A 16419-nucleotide genomic window follows, 5' to 3' on the forward strand; every position below is an offset into this window, starting at 1 on the left:
CCATGGACTCCATCCATCCATTTTCTTCCGCTTATCCGGGGCCAGGTCGCAAGGGCAGCAGTCTAAGCAGGAACACTTTCTTCACCCCAGACAGTTCCTCTAGCTCCTCCACGGAGACCCCAAGGCGTTCCCAGGTCAGCTGAGTTACATAGTTTCTCCAGTGTGTCCTGGGTTTTCCCAAGGGCCTCCTCTCAGTGGGACATGCCCAGAACACTTCACCAGGGCGGCGCCCAGGAAGCATACAGAACAGAGCCTCAGATTTAGAGGAGCTGATCCATGGGTTTCAGGTGATGTCAAATTAAGAAGATTCCCATTGTAATAAACAATTACAAAACATCTGTCTTTAGAATGGGCCTCAAAATGGCGGCTGTTCATACCAGGATAACATCTGTAATCCATGAATTAATTTTAACAAATAAGAAATCGAGAAAACAAGACAATTAATTTAAGTTGAGATTTTTATGTTGTCAAGTATAAATCACTCAGTATTTTATTTTATTTTATTTTTTAATTCAGATGCCCTCGTTGAAACCTGCACAAAGCTGAAATTCTACTGCTACACTAAACTATAATTTCATTTTTCTTCTTAAGTAAGGTTACACTTTATTTTCCCCGTAGGGAAATCTGTCTTCTGCATTTGACCATGCTATGTCCATTTCACACATATCTTCTTTTTACCTCTGTTACCACCACAGTCCATTTCAAATGAGTGAATGTAGCCTGCAGGTGAACAAATATATATGCAGGGCAGGTTATGTTTAGCCCTGGAGCCATACAACGGACAGTCAACTAGAGCCTTTATAATGAAATATGAAAATGAAATGTGTGTTGTTATTGCTGAAACAAAGAGAGCATTACAACACAACCCCTGAACTAGATGTTAATTAAATTTGAATTAATTTTTGTGAACTATGTTTTAAAATATTGCTTGGTTTATTGCTTGTGCCTTGGTCTTGTAATTGCTTCTAGTCAGAATAGCCCAGATTGAAATTAATGTAGAATTTGTCAACAGTATGAAAGGTGCACTTGACGAATATGATATTTTGCTGGATCTATTCAGTTTGCCTCTGCACAGACTGAAGTCAAATCAGGTTCTACAGACTACTACTTGTCTTTCCTGTCCTTCTATAGATATATAATAAGTGATCCTCAAATTATTCTTACTGTTTCTCTATCTCCTCTTCTATTTCCAGGTATCGCAGTCTGAAGCATTTCAACTATGATGTCTGCCAGAGCTGCTTCTTCTCCGGTCGAACAGCTAAAGGACATAAGCTCAATTACCCCATGGTGGAGTACTGCACACCGGTAAGATACATATTAACAGCCAAAATGCAAGAGAAAATAAAGTTTTTTATTCAGCTTTTTAACTGTTTTCAAAGCAGTTTGGCTGGATACAGGCTTTATATAGACCAAATGTGATTATTTTATTATGTCTATTACCCACTATACTGTATGCAAAGACACATAAGTCACTTTGTGAGGAACCTGCAGTTATAATGTTTCTATGGGGGAAAAACAATCATTTTAATATAGAAGAGCTAGTCCATCACCCACTGTGCAACAACTACGAGAGCAAATGCGGAATTTAGGATATATATGGTGCCAAATATAGATAAGAAGAAATGGAGGAGTATAAAGTGGTCCAACAGAAGCTGCTCAGCACTCTACTACCGTGAAGCTAACACTGCCTGCTATTTTTAAAATCAGCGGAACAATTTGTTTACTTTTCATGGATAACAAAAAGTCAGCAACATCCATCAAGACTCAACTTGAATTTGTTGTGCTTTAAAATACCCATAATTCTCAAAGAAACTATTAAAACAGGGAAAAAATATTTCCTGTATATGCTGACTGTATTTTTGTATCATAAGATGTGACATTTTTGTTATTTAAATCAACAAAACTTTTTAATAACAACCTCTGAAATTGTCTCAGCTTTTTGCAGTGTGATTAGTATTTAATTTTGCAGGCAGACTTTGTCATTACCTCTGCATGATCTCTCCCGCTCAGAACTAATCCCACGGTCCACTGTGTTATGGACTTGAGTAGGTGATCCAAAAGTTCTGTGCTATAATTCTTGATTGAGTTGGCGATAAGTCTTGATTTGAGGGCACAAAGAGGAGGGCGATTGTCCTGCAGCCGCTCTTAGCTCTTTCTCAGTCTCAAACAGAGGCCACAAGTCTGAATGCTTCAAACTCAGGGCGGTGCTTGATAGATTTAGGTCAAACTTTCTTCAGTTTCTTTCTTTTTCACTTGGTATTTCTCAGAGAAAAGTGGAAAATGACCTCTCAAAGTCAACAAAACAAAACATTTGATCTGAAACATGTAAAATGTACACACAGAACAGTAACCAACACCTTGAGCCCATTAAGAATTCAAAATGAGATATTTAGATTTTGAAGTGTTATGTTAGTGTATAAGTGTTATGTTGAAAACTTATAAACTTGATTTTTTGGTGTACTTATAACTTCTCTGGTGATGGGTTTATTGTCTCTATTGATGGAGATGATAGTGCTTGGTCAAAATTGTCCCACAGTATAGCACAAAATGTAGCAAAATTTATCTTTATCTAAATGGTAAATAATATATAAAAATGACAGACTATGTTACAGGGTCAGATCTGTGGAGAGACGACCCTCCTCACAGTTAGAATGTTTTTTTTTATGTTTTTCTCAGTAATAAAACACCTCTAATTCCAGAAAGAGTACCAATAATAACAACTCTTTAGAGACAAACATGAAGTGTACTCCCACCAGAAAAGATATATATATATATTTTTTTTACTTATTTATTATTTATATTGTTTTGAAATAAGAGTTGTTTTATTCATCTTTTAGGTACAATGTTTGTTACTTTTTCCAGCTCTGCAAGTTGCCTTTGTCCCCTTATACTATATACTCTCTTTGTAGTTGAATACACCAACATCTTCACAGAGTCTGTATTTAATTTCACATGAACCAATGATAAAACAGTCCTAGCCCTTTGAGGTCTCTTTTCTAGCTCAGAGTAATATTTCACTTCTGTACAGAACAAACGCAAAGGGAGGTGAAGTTGACTTTCTCATCGAGGATTGCACACATGCCAGTGCGTTTCAATTTTGCCCAACACTGAACAGAACTAAAAGTGACTAGAGTGAAGATGTTTCTCAATTCTGTCATTTAATTTAGGTTTTCTATTTTGCAAATGGGACAGGTGTTGTATTTGGAGGAGCGTGTGTTGGGTACTGTGATCATTTCACTGACTTCACTGAAATAAGATACCTGTGTGACATGGTTAAGACAAAATGAGCTCAAAACTACATGGACACATGTAAAGAAATTAAAGCCTGGGAGGACTGTGTAATCCCTCTGTTGTATGTTCCATCACAAAAGGCTCAACTGGAAAAGGTCTACGATTTACCAGAACCTTGCAACGGGGAAATAGTAGGTTAAATAAGGATTCAATATTTATCTATAAACTTTGAATAACATAAACATTTTAAATATAATAAAATATGATCTAAGTACAGTAAAATACTTCAAGATTACAATAAAGTGAATAAGTTATTGTTTTGCTAAACAAATACAGATTTCTTATTCATTCTTTAATGCACTTTTTCTGGCATCAGCACCACAGACTTTCCACTTAGAGTTGGTCCATAATTCTACATTGCATCTTTTATATGGAACAAAATAAACAAGAGAACATTACCCAGATTTTAGTGTCTTTGCCCTGGCTTCCAGTTTGTTTTAGAATTGATTGTAAGATTTTGTGGTTTGTTTTTAAAGCTTTGAATGGGCTGGCCTTAGACTACCCCTGAATTTTACATTGAAGGTTACCTTTCCTCCAAAATAATACATTATTGTGGTTGTCTCTCGGCTATTAAAGCAGAATAATTCCTTTCTGATTGTGTTGGTGGTATCAGCCTAGATTGGAATAATGAGTCCACTCAATGAATACAAAAACACATTTCATGTTGAATTAAGGCCTGATGGGCTCTTTTGTATCACAGTGAGGCCCTTTAATAAGATTCCCCTTCTCATTTTTGCCACATGGTGTACTTTATAGCCACAATATTGTCGTTTTATTGGGTTTGGATTTTATTGAAGTGGCATTTTCATAGTTCCAGTGGGTTCCATCAGTGAGATGGCAGAAGTTGGGGCTGCTGCTGTGCACTACTGACGACAGTGATGTTAATTTGACTTCTTCTTTCAGAGTCCTTCTATGGTTATTTCACATGATTCATTACTTGGTGTTATTTAACTTATAATAGCCTAATAGAAAAATAACTGAAAGAAAGATATTTTTAAAGTCTACAGGCCACTTGTTAAACAATCTAATTCAGCTCAGGTATTTTGAAAGTACTATTACTATATTGTAATTGCCTTCTTGATTTGTGTACTGTGCTCTTGTAACACACACCATTGCCCAATATTATTTTATCTTTGCCTGGTTAAAATCCAGACATTTATTTGTTTTGAGTTTCATAAAAGCAACCAGAACCTGCATTTGTATTGTATTTGGTTCATTTGTTCAAAAGTGGCACAGTTGAGTTGGATTTAGGGATACATTTTTAATAATACATTTTTTGTCGAAGTTGAAGTCTTGGAATTGTCATTTAACCCTAATCCATAATTTAGCCTGACATTACTAACAAGCCTTTTCCTCTCCCTCCTCTCTTCTTTAGACAACATCAGGCGAGGACATGCGTGATTTCACTAAAGTGCTCAAAAACAAGTTCAGATCCAAGAAGTACTTCGCCAAGCATCCTCGACTGGGATACCTGCCTGTGCAGACTGTGCTGGAGGGAGACAACCTGGAAACGTAAGGATACAAATATACACTATACATTTTAATGTGGGCGATAATGTTTTTGGTTAAAGGAACTGTATTTAGCTTGTGCTCTTACTGCTTTAAAATATATATTACAATCACCTAAACCTCAGTTGCCAGTGCCTTAACCTCCATTGAGAACCTATACAGAATTCCTCCAGAATTCACTCATTGAGCTGTAGAGTTTGCACTAGTATTGGTTTTTGAGTTTGGCTGCAGGTGCTGTGGTTTCGTGAGGATTCAGATCAGAGAGTGACCTTTTAGATTTAAACAAACTGGCAACCCTAATGAGAGACTAATGTGAGGCTCATCCTGCTTTCTGACTGGATAAATGTCCTGAGAAGCAAAGCACCAAGTTATAACATAAACAACTTGCTGTAATCTCAGATATTTTTGTAAAAGCTATATTTGATTTGAACGTCTACCCTGTTTATGGGGACACAGATAGGTAGTGTTTATGGAATTTAAGGTGAAAATCTTACATAGCCTACCATTCCTTTAATGTCCTACCCAAAATGGCAAAATCCCTTTAATCCTTACAGCTTAGCTCTCTTAAAAGCTGCTTATGCCTGCTACAGTAAATCCTGTAATCATCAAATCATTAGCGTTCCCATATTTTGACTTTCGAATTTTCACGGTCTGTTAATGTCCACTCAGTACATGTTTATTTACCTGTCTCCTTACGTTGTGTCTTAGCTGTAGATCTTGTAGCCATGGCAGCACGCTCAGTCCATACTTGTGAGTTATGAAGGTTTTGGCAGCTGTAAATCCCTGAGGAGTGAGCCTTTCAATGGAGAGCTTTATGTAAAAAGTTGGGGAAGTTGCCTCCTCCTTCACACTGGAATGTAATATTTAAGACTTTTTGGCATAATATTTTAAAGACTCCAAATTTCAAAACCTTTTCAGTGTTAAGTTTACTCTAAAATGAAGCAAAATGTAAATGAAGTAGCACCTTTCAGCAATAAGTAGAATGCCAAAATATTTAACCAACCTTCAACTTTTGCTTGTATTTTATTTAGTGAATACTTAAATAGACAGAACCCTATTTGCTTTGTAAACTTTGCTTAAAAATTAATTTGCACAAATTCAAAATATACTTGTCTTTCCGAGTACAACCAGATCGAATCCAGGACTATTCCCAGCTGTTAACATGGGTTTAAAAATAGGATAACACAATTCCTATAATAGTTATAAACAAGGACTAAATCGAAGGAGGCAGATGTTGATTAAACTGGATCTAAATTCAGCAAACCTTTGATCTGCAGAGGAATCAATGTACCACACTTTGGGAACCTCTGATATTCAATTCCACTGTGAATCATACAGTTAAAGATTATTGCACTGATTATTCTGCCCTTTCTAATAGTGCCACTCTTCTTCTGTACAAGCTGGCACCAGAAGTGGTCCATATTCACAGCGCTCTGGTGATGACTCATTGGCAGAGTTAGCCCGACACAGTTGCACACTGTCACCTCTCAGATGGATGAATCCAGACCATTCACTCGTCCCATCGTTTGGCACCTACCTCCCTCTCACCTCCCATCACCTCCCCCTCACCTCCCACCATGTTCCAGTCCTGCACTCCAAAAAATGAATTTTACACAGCCTAGTTGACAGACGCTATCCTAACAGTCTAAAATGTCCAAATGTAAAGTTGGCAGATGCAGGTATATGTCAAAATAAAGTGGAAAGATAATATTCATGGTTTAAAAAAAGGAATTCTGGGATTGAGTTAACTTCCTTTTGTGAATGTAATCTGCAGAAAATGTCTTGCAAATTTTTAACCGTATATTTTGAGTCATTAAAACCCAAAATATTAAGATTTTACTAACAGTAACAGTAACTACATTTTAAGTATTCATATTAACTATTCATTACTTATCGACCATAAAGTACTGGCATTCGAGTAGCTTCTTCTTTCACAGTTTTGCATAAATAAATCTTTAACTGAAATACATTTTGCAGTTTGGGATTAAGGTTTTGGATTATTCAGATTAGGTTAACCTCCTCTCACCAACCAAAGGGCTTCTTCTTGCACCACACAACATTCCCCATATTTAAATTTCAAAATGTCTCAAACTTTACGATCCGCTTTGGGCTCTACTGGTCATCCAAAGAGTGATTCAGACAGAAAATGAGATGTGTGCTGTATAATTGGTATCTGCGATGCTCTAACTCTCCTTTTTCACTGTGTATCATAATTTCTTCCTTTTATTTTCCGCCCACTGCGCACCTCGATGGCCCCGATCTGCTCCTCGTCTCACCTCCCACTTTTCTCTCTGCCTGGTTTCACGGCAGACAGGATTTGGGATTTGTCACAGCGATATTCGATAATGTGAAAGAACGGGCGTAACTCGCTGCTGTTTTTTGGAGATTCTCAGCCTGTATAACCGCTACATTAGGTAACGCGTGCAGGTTAATGGTTTTGGGAGTAAGATGGAGGGCTTTATTGATTTAAAAAAAAATATATCATAAAATACTTTTATGTTACATTGACTATTATCATTCAGTACATTGTGTTGGGTAAATCTCATATTTTTGGTGTTTTCATTTCAACATTTCAGTACAAAAATCACCTTGGAAAAAGCTGATTGCATAAATTGATTCTATTTTTATGTCAGATGACATCCCCAAGTCTCATCATCATCATCATCATCATAAACTTAAGGGCTCCTTTTTCCCAATTCATGGGTATTTTTTTTATTTCAAGGCTTTGGCAGAATTTAAAGATGCACTGTCTAACTTCTTGTCATCCACTCCATGACGATGTTATTTTCATATTCAATTCCGAAGTAACATCTCCATGATCAGGTCACTGGAAAGGAGAAACTGTGACTGATCATAACAAAAATGTTTGTTTTTCACCTGTAATTGCTCTGACTGAAAAGTTACTTAGTGCATCTTTCATAAAATACCCAGCACATATAATCACAGGAAATAACAGGAAATGAGTGGGTGATTGTAGTTGATCGTTCATGTTGAAATATACACCCACAGACGGTCCAGTACCTAATAAATAGCTAATAAACAGTCAATCAACCCAGCCTTGTGTTGTATGCGAAATGATAAAGCTATAAAGATATGTTTTGATGCCTTCAGCCTAATGAGTGCATAAAACCAGAGCACTTCTAACAGCTGGTCAGTAATGAGTGGACATTAACACACAGACAACATCTATCTCCAACTCGCCCTACTCTGTCTCATATCTGAATACACGTGCAGAAGCTTCATAACACTGGGGTAATATACGGTAAAGCTTGTAATTACTTTTTATGTTTTTATTTATCGTCGTATAATTCTCATTCTTTGTCGTATCACAGATTGCGTGTCATTCATTACACGTACTAGTTCGTAATTGATGTTCTGAAAAATAAAAGGGTGTTCACACTGTCAGTCTGGAACAAATATGCTTAGACTGGGCAAGATTCATCATTATGTCCATTATACCATTCATAATCTGCCCCCGGCGGCCATGCACATTCAGCCGAATTTGATGAGAGCAAAGAAGAAGAGCATTTATTTCTGTTTTTATTACAACATCTGCCAAAATATTCCCAAAATATAAAATTCTATCAACATGTAAAACTAACTTGCTGTAGGATAACTTCTTAACAAATTACAATATATAGTTATTGTAATATTTTTCAAGGATTCAGACTGTTGAATCATCAGAACCTCTATTGAAATCACCTACACAGTGCACCACTAAATTATACCACAAGGATGCCCAAACCAGTGTTCTCATGCCAGCCTAGGAAGGGCATCTGGTGTAAAATATAATGCAATAACATAATCATAGACTATATAAAGAAGTGGACTCCAGTTAAATGAAGCTCACAGTGCCATTGGTTATAGAAGCGAATTTGGAGCCTTGTTCAATATTAGGAATAGGAATTTATTTAGGGACAAAACTGTGAAATAAAAACTCCAGGATCATTTAGAGTGGGTTAAGATGAATGTTTTAAGACCAAAATGATCACGCTCACTGCAGCAGCCACAGAGAGAGGAGTGACAATTTTTCAGTGTAAAGTCAATTGAAATCAGAGTCAGTGGAGCTGGAAGTGGGTTAGCTATGTTCATTTATATATATACAATCTATGAACATAGTATAATGTGCAAATTATTAGGCTAAAATAAAACATATATTTGCATTTCTCTAACTTTAAATCTACATCTGACTCATACTCCATTCAAATCAATATAAAAAGTCAAAACTGCACTTGTCATGTAAATGAATAGCCTTACCTTTTTCAAAATAAAATTCTTAAACAAATCCATTGCCCGAACAATAACTTGTCACCATCGTCATAGAAACAATCTATTTTAGTTCTAGCTCAGCCATTTATTTTGACTGCAGCTCAGGAGCACAAGTCAGATGTGAACACTGTTATTGCTTTTTTCCAGCAGACCGAGGCGGTCGTCCATTCAAATACAGTTTAGTGGAGCGGCCATATTTGTCAAGGCACAATATTCCCAAGGACTCTGCCATTACATTGCCCTCCCTTTTGTGTGCGTCAATATCATCCTTCACTGTTATTTTGTATAGTCCTTTGAGTATTTCCGTTTTTATTGAGTTAGTTTAGTTGTTTTCAAACTCAGAAAACAAGATTGCTGGTTTAATAGATAACCTGAGATCTAAAATGGTTTAGATTATGTGAGTTGGAATTAATCTACAAATGTTATTTATAAAGAGATTGGGGCGATAAAATCAAGTTGTAATCTGACCTTGTAATGATCTATTACGTCAGTGCTAGGTCAGTGCTTTTCTGTGTAGCTGTTTCTATTTTTAGCAGCTCTACGGATGAAATATGTTATTATTCTAAGAAAAAAATCACAAATGTATATTTCACAATCATTGATCATGATAAGAATCTTTCATTTTATTTCATTCACTTTTTGCATTTGCTCATCATTCCTCATATGTGACCAGCTTTATGAAATAATCGCACTAGGCAATGTCTATAAAATGTCTATAAAAATAAATGTAACAGACCAGCCAGTTAAAACAGCACTATACATTTAGACAGACTGGATTTAAATGAATGTAATTATTATTTTGTAGTAATCAATTACTCTTAACATTCCAACTCTAACACAGATAAATCCCATCTACTTTCCCCCTCCCTCTCTTCTTATTGGTCCAACTGTCAGGTTTTAAGTTAGTGACAGCTGCATTTAACCAATCACAGTGAAGTGTGACGAAAACAATGACTTTAGCTGCCTGTTACAGACAACATAAAGCTATTTAATTTACAGCTTTAAAGTGGGCCCTTTGCCTTAAGACAACAGTTAAATTACTTTTTTCATATTGTCCACTTTATTAATTTTAGTCAATTATGGCTCTATATTGTCTGGAGTGTTAGTTGTTGTTAAAAGTCTATTGCAGCTCTCCAGGCTCCTGTGATTAGCAGTGACACAAACAGGGTGACAGCGGCACCCGTGGGGGCTCTCGAACACTGAGTAGTTGTTCCCCTCTGAATTGTGTGACACATTTCACATTTTCCTCTGAGCTACAGATGTGTTGGAGAATGGGCCATCCCGCTGTGAGCTATACAAGCATTCTGTAGCTTTTATCTGCGTGAACATTGCAACAAAAGAACTCCGAAAAGGGCCTGTACCAAACTGTTCCTGGAAAATCTCACTTAAAGTCTAGTAGGATTGTCATGTATCACAGAGTATTACTGTAAATGAGTATAGTACAGGCTACATTATGGACCAGTTCAAGTTGAATGTTGCTGGAAGGTGTTTAAAGATGTATTTAAAGGTCCTCTGTGTAACTTTTTCCCTGCTTTTCTTCATGGAGTTATTGCCTGGAATGTTTCACAGTATGGCATTACACTTACTTATCTCCACAGAAGCAGGGTGACATGACAGGGCCACCTTACATGTCAAATCTGTGGAGAGGCGAGCCCACTCATAGTAAGAATGCAAGTTTTAGGTCAATAAAAACCCATGTTATTAACTAAATGCAAGATGGATATGTTTAATGCCATACTGGGACATTCCAGACTAAAAGACAAAGTAACATCTTCATGGAGACAAGCAGTTGGTGGATCCTCTACTAGAAAGGTTACACAGCACACCTTTAAATGTGATTTCCTTTTCAAAATTAACTACTAAATGATTTTACGCTTGCAGAACTTTTTTTTTTAAAGCTCTGTGTTGTTGCAATAGTAGTAGTAATTATTAGGGCTTATCTTTGTATAAGGTAAGAAATTATAATTGATTTTTTAACACTTAACAATTTTGAAACTTCACCTTGATAACTTCTTCCTCAAAATGCACAATTTCAAAGTTATTCCAGTGCACAAAGACTAAACCACAGGTGGCGAATACTCAGATAATATTATGAGATTTTCCTTCACAATTTTTTCCCTCCACCTGCTGTTACTGTATGGTTTTAACCCTCTCCTCTCCTCCTCTTCCCATCCTCCTCCTCTCCTCTCCTCCTCTCCCTGCAGTCCCGTTACCCTGATCAGCATGTGTCCGGAGCAGTACGAGTGAGTATAGACGACAACCGGAACCTTCAGCCTGGACCCCTCGCCACTTACTCTCACCAGCTTCATATATTTTGTCTTGAACTGTCACAGGAATGCTGCAGATGCCCTCATTCACTATTAACATAATGTAGTTTTCCGTGACTAACTTCTCTAACTCAAAGCATGTTGCCTGCCGCTCATGCATCCCCGACCTGCCCATCTTTTCAGCAGTAGATCATCCGCCATGTTTGTTTTTAGATGGGAGATAGCAGCCAAGATTGTGTGCATGTGAATAAGGCTTAGCTAATGTTTGTGTGATGGGAAAGGCCAAATCTCATTCATCTCCATTACCTCATCCATTTGCAGGCTGTCCCAGTCACCCCAGCTCTCTCATGATGACACCCATTCCAGGATAGAGCAGTTCGCCAGCAGGTACGCACCCACCTACCCACCCAGGCACCCACAGGGCCATATCTCATCAGTGTTATCATCTCCTGCTTCCCAAACGTGTAATGAATGAGTGATTTGACCAATGTGGTGTGTAAATATAGCAATTTTATTCAGCGAAACACAAGTAAAAGTAAAAAGTGAATATTGAAGAAACTATATCTTAGTGAAAATGTGCATGCAATTTATTTGTAATATGGAATTACACCACAGTTGTAATGAGCTGAGGTGCACCACTGGGGATCATTGCGAGAGATTATTCTGCAAACCGCACATTGCATTTTTCCATCTCTATTTCCATAAACGAGCCATATTTATATTTCCATATTTATGAACCAATAACATTTCCAAATGTTGTACAAGATATGCATACACTATTAAGTAATGAAATAAAATATCAGATTGTCCAACAAATACTTTTTAAAGTCAACTGTTATGGCATTTCTACACACACTGAGTACTTATATATTCAAATTTGAGAAAATATTTAACTGATTTTGGATTTACCAGATTTTCCATAGTTTTAGGGCCAAAAAATCGGCAAAAACCCTGTTATTATGTTAGCCAAATAGTGTTTGTTTTCCTCACAAATCAACACAAAAGATGCTTTTTGATCGATTCTCAAAATTTTAAAATTCTTCATATTGAGGTATTAATGTCAAATTTCTGAATCAATTTGAGTTTAAAACAATCTCAGGTTGCTGCTGTTCAGATAATCCATACCACAAATGAGGGAATAATCAAAGAAATATTATAATATATGACACAATTTTACTATTCTGTGTGCAATACAGACAAACTTAAAGGTGCATTGTGTAACTTTGCTGGTGGAAGGTCTGTCAAATGATTTCTTTATCTGGAATGTTTCACAGTATGGCATTAAACCCTTCTATCTTTATGGAGACCAAACCAGACCAACTTATAGGTCAGATCTGTGGAGAGGAAAACCCTCTCACAGTCAGAATGCCTGTTTTTCTAGGTATTTTTGAGCAGTAAAACCACCTGTAAAAAAAATACCTGTAATTTAATAAATGTAACAGAGATATTTAATGTCACACTGTGGAATATTCCAGGCCGAGCAATGACATCTCTATAGAAACAAGCAGGTGACGGACCCCCAATAAAAAAGTTACGTAGTGCATCTTAAAGAAAACTTAAAACTTATATATATTATATATATATATATATATATATATATATATATATATATATATATATATATATATATATATATATATATATATAAGATATCATAATAACGTTTTAAAATATGAATACATGGCATACATGATGTTTAGTTGAATACACAAGATTTATTTATTTTTTACGCAGGCTGGATGAGACATGGCTACTCACTGCACACCCTAGTGACAAAATGTATACACATCAGAGCGATTACAAATCCACCATTAGCCTATTACACACTCCCACTCTCCCTTGTTTGCCCACACACACACACGCATTGCTAATCAGACCTTACTAATGACGCCCTCTGTACTCCGAATTGGATCCCTGTCATGTTTAATATATTTTAAGATCTCCAGTGTCCCAAATTCCAACCTCCACGCAGACTGCACTTGTAGAAATGTCCTGTTTCGGCTCAGAGCGCATTGTGAGAAGGTTATCAATGTCAAAGCTGTACTCCCCTTTATATAGTGAGCTCTTATAACTAGACTTTTGATGCAGCGCTGCTCCGGGTGCCCTGTAACCCGCTATTGGTCACACACCATTAACCTCTGCTCGGTGTCATTGGGTTTTATCAGCACCCACACACACGTTCTAAAATACAACCACTATATAGATAGACACAAGCTCTGCTCATTATAAAGCCCCTTATGGAATTACATTTGCACAAGGCACGCAATTAGATGATGAAACTCACTGTATTGTAAATCTAATACGCTACCTCATGCCTGCATTTGGTTATTGTTCAATATAAAAGATTGTGTTTGTAGACGCTGTATTACAACTGGACTCTGGAGTGGGCGAAATATAGACTTTGATCACAGCGCAGTCTCATTAGTGTAGGATTACAAACACAAAACCATGTGTGTGCGCAGTTGTTGGTCATTCACTGTGTATTAGTCAGACTGGAATGTATTGAATCAAACAGTATGGTTGTTTAGGGAAATTTTTTATTTCCAGAGTAATTTTTCTTCTGTTTTATGGTATTTTCTATTGTTTTTTCTTATAGGTTAGCCCAGATGGAGCGATCAAACGGATCTCTGCCCACTGATAGCAGTTCTGCCACAGGAAGCATGTAAGTATTTATTTGAAAAGAAAATAACATTATTAGTACACTCGAAAAACACTTTAACACAAAACAATTTAGACTTTAAAAGAGCACTAAGTAAGTTTTCCTGTGACGCGTCTGCCACCTGCTTGTTTCCATGGTGATGTTTATTGCTTTACTTGAAATGTTTCACAGAATGGCATTAAGCATTTCTATCCTGCATTCACTCGATTACAAACATTTGTGTTGCCGTATTTTTGGGACTATTGAGCGCACCTGAATATAAGCCACATCAACTAAATTTTAACTACATTTTAAAACTGTACATATATAGGCTGTACCTGAATATAAGCCGCCGGTGTCCACATCTTCAAGAATGTTATCAAGTTCGGGCCATCTGCTTTTATCGCCTCTAAAAGCTTTTGTCATCTTTTTGCAGTTCGTCACGCTGCCATTGTCAAAATCTCCCTATCGACTCATTGATGCCGAGCTCTTGTGCAGCAGCTCTGTTTCCTTCTTCGACAGCCACATCAATTTCCGTTAATTATTAATCATCTACATGTCTTCATATATTTTCCATGAGGAGGGTGTGTGTATGAAGCGCAAAATAACTGTTCAAAACACAATCAAACGAGCATCTTCCTTTTTCGCATCACCCCCGTCTCTCCCCGCGCTCTACTGCGCATGACTCCTGCAGAAAGAGCCGATGTCCTGTCTGTATCATGTCAGTGTCTTGTAGGATTTCAGCAGATTTCAGGCTCTCTCAGGAGCGAGGCTAGTTCTATCAGTCAGGTATGATTGGATGTCCGACTACTGAAGTTTGAGACGTTTCTTCTCGTCATTTACTCATACGGGTAAGACGTATCCCCCTCACTAACGTTCATTTAGCCTCATAATTTATTTTAGCACATGTCAATAAACAATATCACTAGCTAGTGTAGCAACTTCATGTTAACCCTAGATCCATGTGTTAACCACACAGACAGCCGCACTTTCTGCACTCAGGCTGTGCATATCCGCTGTTTTGCCAAAATATAGACCGTATATATGAATAGGCAATGGGCCAAATAAAGAATCCACCTGTATATTTGCCACATTGTTTTATTAGCCACAGAGTTCAAAGTGTGAGAAAAAAGTAGCAGCTTATAGTTCAGAATTTACGGTAAAGAACTTGCATTCTTATTGTTAGCCCTAGCTGCAGCAAGTATTATGATATCTTTTCCATGTAATCATTTTTGTTGATGCAGAGAATGAATTTGGAGTAAACTACTATGCCAATGTTAGGGTAACATACAAAATTAAGATATAAAAAGTAAAATTATATAGTTGAGGAAATACATAATTTTTAATGCATTATATTCATGTGATACAATAAACACAGTCTTATTCACCTTAAAAGTTCAAAGTAAAAGTATTTCTGAGTTCCTCCATTCATCACAGGCACAAAGCAATGATCCATTTTAAATCCAACATATTCCCTCACTTTTATGTTATGAATCCAAATGCCTGTCACTTTTCATTGCGGTCGAGATGAGAGCCAGAGTGAAACAATGCCGATGAATACCTCAGCAGCAGGAGGGCCCTTCCAAAGCTCCGTAATAGATTATAGTGACAACAGAAGAAACTGATGGGTTTTTAGATGTGTAATAGCAACCGGTTATCTGCGATCAAGGCCTGGATGAAAAAGCAGAAATTACAAAGAGAGGTAGATGAGGATGACCTGTGATGACATTTGTACGGCTGTGCGTGTGTGTGTGTGTGTGTGTGTGTGTGTGTGCGTGTGTGTGTATGTCTGTGTGTCCGTCTGTGTGTCCAGGGCTTGAAGGACACATGGGTCTACTTCCTCACAGATCCTAATCGTTGGAATGAGCTTGGACGGCCTTTCAATCTCCCTCTGCTCTTTGAGGAGAATTGCCTTTCCTCGAGTCAGCATAGTTCGATAAGATACTTGTAGATTTGTAAAGATTTATATTTTTACTAGCTCCATTCATAAACTTAAATGAGAGAATCTGTCCAGTGTTAGCGCATGTGAAGTGAAGTGGACACATTACCGGCACTACTATAGACTCTTAAACTATAGTGTAGCTCTTATCTACTATGTTAAAGGTGCACTATGTAACTTTTCTAGTGGAGGGTAGCCACTTGCTTTTTCAGATATTATTTCTTTGTCTGGAAAGGCATCAATCAATCTGTCAAACTTTATTTATAGAGCGCTTTTCCTACAAAAAATGCAACACAAGGCGATTACAGTGTTTAAAAACAATCTCATATTTCCTTCCATCACCCCACAAAGTTAAGCTAAACAGTTCGGTCTTCAGATTACTATCTGTGACATAATTATCTTTTTTTTTTTTTACTATCTATCTGGATCTAACTATCTAACTCTCTGGAATCTGACATAACTATCTTTTTTACGACTAACTGTCTGGAATCTGGGACACTAACTAT

The 16419-nt window shown here is 37.0% G+C and overlaps 1 protein-coding gene across 1 annotated transcript in view; it reads left to right on the plus strand.

Annotated features, from left to right (window-relative positions):
- The window catches only part of LOC110168858 (dystrophin), a 184188-nt gene that overhangs the window by 146030 nt on the left and 21739 nt on the right, over window positions 1–16419 (plus strand). Inside the window, 5 exon segments of the mRNA XM_020934382.2 lie at window positions 1194–1305; window positions 4667–4803; window positions 11274–11312; window positions 11658–11723; window positions 13933–13998. Of these exon segments, the coding sequence (XP_020790041.2) occupies window positions 1194–1305; window positions 4667–4803; window positions 11274–11312; window positions 11658–11723; window positions 13933–13998 (420 nt within the window).

Source organism: Boleophthalmus pectinirostris, unplaced genomic scaffold, assembly GCF_026225935.1.
Source record: "Boleophthalmus pectinirostris isolate CB_2022bp ecotype Guang Dong unplaced genomic scaffold, ASM2622593v1 HiC_scaffold_13, whole genome shotgun sequence".
NCBI lineage: Eukaryota > Metazoa > Chordata > Actinopteri > Gobiiformes > Gobiidae > Boleophthalmus > Boleophthalmus pectinirostris.